Source organism: Austrofundulus limnaeus, unplaced genomic scaffold (assembly GCF_001266775.1).
Source record: "Austrofundulus limnaeus strain Quisiro unplaced genomic scaffold, Austrofundulus_limnaeus-1.0 Scaffold53, whole genome shotgun sequence".
Lineage (NCBI taxonomy): Eukaryota > Metazoa > Chordata > Actinopteri > Cyprinodontiformes > Rivulidae > Austrofundulus > Austrofundulus limnaeus.
The window spans coordinates 1,773,747-1,777,778 of record NW_013952455.1 but is presented as its reverse complement, the minus strand read 5'-3'; the positions used below and the strand labels follow the sequence as shown (position 1 = coordinate 1,777,778).

General features: G+C 37.6%; 1 protein-coding gene across 1 annotated transcript in view; it reads left to right on the top strand.

Annotated features, from left to right (window-relative positions):
• The first annotated feature begins 3,095 nt into the window (after positions 1-3,095).
• si:ch211-106h11.3 (protein CYR61) overlaps positions 3,096-4,032 on the top strand; it is a 12,222-nt gene continuing 11,285 nt past the window's right edge. The window contains exon 1 of the mRNA XM_014008881.1: positions 3,096-3,352. Coding sequence (XP_013864335.1) covers positions 3,305-3,352 — 48 coding nt within the window. The 5' untranslated portion in view covers positions 3,096-3,304. The remainder of the gene's footprint in view (positions 3,353-4,032) is intronic.

Genomic DNA, 4,032 nt, shown 5'->3' with positions numbered 1-4,032 from the left:
TGTGTGTGTGTGTGTGTGTGTGTGTGTGCGGGGGTGGTGGTGGGGGTGTGTGTCTCCTAACCAAACATTCCAAACCTGTCTTCCTGTTTCCTCTGAATGTAAACACACCGTTTTTCACAGACACACAAAGCTTCCCGTAGAGTCTCGCAGAAACAGGAGGTAGCAAACCCCTTTAGTCCCACTTTCTTCACACTTCTATCATTTTTATTTGCTTTTTCTTTTCACTTTTCCCTTCATCATGTTTCTCTGCCTCCGTACCTTACACTTCCCTCCTGCCTTTGACCCTCGTCCGGCCTTCTTGTTTATTTCCACCAACTTGTTTTTGAAGGCTGGATGGATTTCTCACCTGCCATCGCTCACTCCCTCTCCTCCCGTTCCTTTTGAACAGCAGGGGTTTTTCCAGTGAACTTACAAAAGCAGACTTGTGTCACTTTAACCATTATGAGTCGGCTCAGAATACAAAGATGTCTAAGAGCTAATGAGTGTGTGCTCTTTGATGTGTATTGGAAATTCTGCATGTTAGTTCGGGGAACAACACTGAGACCAAAGGCAAAAAAAATACATTATTTGATGAGTCAATGGAAATTAAACATTTAAACCAAATTGTGTGTGTGTGTGTTTGTGTGTGTGTGTGTGTGTGTCCATTTCTCCCTGTGTAAAAGCGTTTGTGTGTGTGTGTCATATGTTGGGTTTGTTTACATTGGTCTCTTACATCACTTCCATGCACTGGCAGAAGGAGACATATGGATTGTTTGGACAGAGGATGGTGGTTTGGCGAACGTAGAGTTTCACTCTCTGTAGGCCTCTGTGAAAGAAAACACGGTGCTGGCATGCAGGGGTGAATGCTGCCTGCAAGGTTTTCAGCATGGGTTTCTACTTTACAACCTCTTGTACCTCTGCATTTGTGAGTTTTACGTAAATCACACTCAATTATTACACCCATCAGCTCTTCATGAATTGAACTTTGAAAAGTTCAATTTGAAAAAACAGTTCTGGGTAACAGGTTGTTGCGCCATAAGAAAAAAAAACTGTATGACCGCAAATTCAGCAGGTTTTTTCTTCAAGAGAAAAAACTGTTTAACTGTTTTRTTTGATTTCTCTTGTTTTGTGTACCCAGTGACAACAGTCTTGCTAAAAACTCTAAAACAGTCAAATGAGGTAATATTGTTTGTTGCAGTCTGTAACTATGCCACTAGATGGTACTAAATCCTACTTTGCTTTAACTAGCTCCACTTTGAGCAGCTATGTTTTTGTACTTCTAAGTTCTGCATGTTGAGTCCTCATGGTGCAACACAGCACTGTAGACCATGAGATGTCCAATCCTGGTCCTCAAGGGCCACTATCCTGCATGTTCTAGAGGTTTCCCTTCTCCAACACACTTTATTTGGATGAATGGGTGGTTAATAAGCCTCTGCGGAACTTGAAGAAGTAATTCAGTCATTGAATCAGGCATGTTGGAGCAGGGACACTAGTAAAACATGCAGAATGGCACCACCCGAGGACCAGGATTAGACTCCCTTTCTTCAGACCATTGGTGTTTTCAGATCAGTACAGCTCCAATAACCATGTGTGTTTTTGCACTGGTTGTCCTGTGGTTATTGGTACCCCTAGCAACATGTTTTAAGTGTTTTTTTGAGTCCTACAGAGTAGATACTTTCTCAGCTAAATAGTGACTCTTGAGTTAAAGAGATGGGATTGGTCCATATGTGTACTGATTAACAGAGTTCTTCCAGCTCTGGCATGAATAAAACTGCATTATAAATAAAAAAGTAAAAGTAGTTTTACACACTCTAAGAAATTAAGTGTTAAATTAACTTAACCAAACTGGTTCCATTAAACTGAGGTAAGTAAATTGCCTTACATTTACTCAACTTGAACCGGTTAACATAACTTGGTTAAGTAAATTCAACGCTTTATTTTTTTTAGACTAAACAACTCTTTTCATGATGACTTCCAGTCTTGTTTAAATTTGTAAAGTCTAAATTAAAAATTAAAATTGGTAAAATTACAAGTCCTCCAAAAATAAAACAAAACTAAATTAAAATCATTTAAGTACTATAACAAAGTAAATGTACTTAGTTACTACACACCACTGACACGGTCTGTACTCAAAAGCAAAGATGAGCAACGACTGCACTTTTTTTGCAATGTTCTAGCACTGCAACTTAGTAAAAGTAAGAGACATTCAGAGGTAAAATGCATGTGCTATTAATGTGTAGGAAGATGCAGTTCAAATCTACTTTGTGAAAAACATGTGAAACAATCTTTATAAGTCTGGCTAATGATAGGTTTTATTCATGCCATACCAAATCTGGATATGACACACAGAGATGTAAGCTGTGACATCTGCTATGTACTGTTTTTGTGTACAACATACACACACTGCCCTGTGGGATCCATTTGTAAGTGCACAGGGAAACTTTTAGAGGATCAGGAGGGATAATATGTTCCCTGCAGGCTCAAATGACTGCAAACATCCCTCTGTTTAATAACTCAATTTAAGTAAACAACAATTAAACTCTTACCCACAGACTGCAGGGCTTCATGCATTTCAATGTATTTTTACCCTCACACAAAGATTGTCAGAGGAAGTATGAAGGGTTTTGTCAGTTTCTGGATATTTAAGTAAAAACATACAACCAGTTCGATCAAGATGAGTACGGTATTGAGGGAGGAACATGATAAGGAAAAGAGGTTGTGTTTTTGATTTTTTTTCATATGATGTTGTACTTTTGTTCTTTTCCCTATGACAATATTGTCTCAGTTGAGATCTTGAGTGGGAGAGATTTCCCCCACCCAATTAATGTTGCAGCTGAGTAAATGTATTTACTTTTCATAAAGCAGACAAAAGTATGCATTTGAACTTTGCTTTTAAGCATCAAAAATCTAACTTTCGCTTCAACAAAAATAAACAGACGCTTCAAAGCAAGTCTGCTTTGAAATGTAGTAATTCTACATTTTTATGAATGACTGTATTCATTTAGGCCACGCCCCTCCTCTGAAACTGCAGCATTTGGTGTCCCAACTCCCAAGCCCCGCCCCTTTTTTTCTTTTTAGATGCGCACCTGCAGTCTGATTGGCTTAATGAGTTCTGAAGGAGGCGCGGCTTCCAGAAAAAAACACGAGCCTGCTTTATAAACAACTCTCAAACGTAGAGCGATAAAAAGTAGTGATGAAGGACGCATAAAGCTCAATTTGGTATTGGATTTATTCCTTGTGGACAAACAAAACGGTGTTTGAGGATTATTTTTCTGTGTATTAGACCGTTTATTCTCATCTTCCATGTGAACCAGCTGACAGCATCATGGGACTRCTGTTATTATTCGCTATTTTAGGAGTGACGACCGAATTGGTGAGTAGTTTATAGTCTGTCACGATTTTGTTGCATGTAAATATTTAAAAACTTGACATAGCTTTTCTGTAACCTGGTCTAAACTGCTGCCATTTGTCAATATAAGCTCCAGACGTCCTACAGACTGAGTGTTCAGRGCTTTAGGTTCCTCAAAGTGCAGCAGACCTACACAGCTGTTGGATAAATTAACTTTCACAATATTTTATTATATAATACTTGTAATTTTACAAACGATATGGATTTTACTTGTGCAAATACATATTTTACACGTATTGATACTGAAAAATATAAGAGTAATAGTATAAAATTGTACYATTACTACTATTGTAAATTGTAGTATTACATTATTTAAATATTACAATGCATTATTATCTATATATTGTCTTACAGAGTCAGTGATCCAAAATGAAAGCACTTAATATTAAGGTTCAATCACCTCTAAATTGTTATGAACTTCATTTGATTGTAATAGGACACAGTCTTTCAGAATCTGTTTTAATTGAGTTTCCCATAATTAAAACATATAAATCTGAAGGATCTAATCCAGTGGTTCCCAATGTTGGGGTCCGGACACCCCGTGGGTTTTGAAACATGAAGTGGGGGGTCTTGATGATCTAGAAAAATCAAATCACATTTAAATATGATTGCAAATATCATATTCAGCCTTAACTATATATATA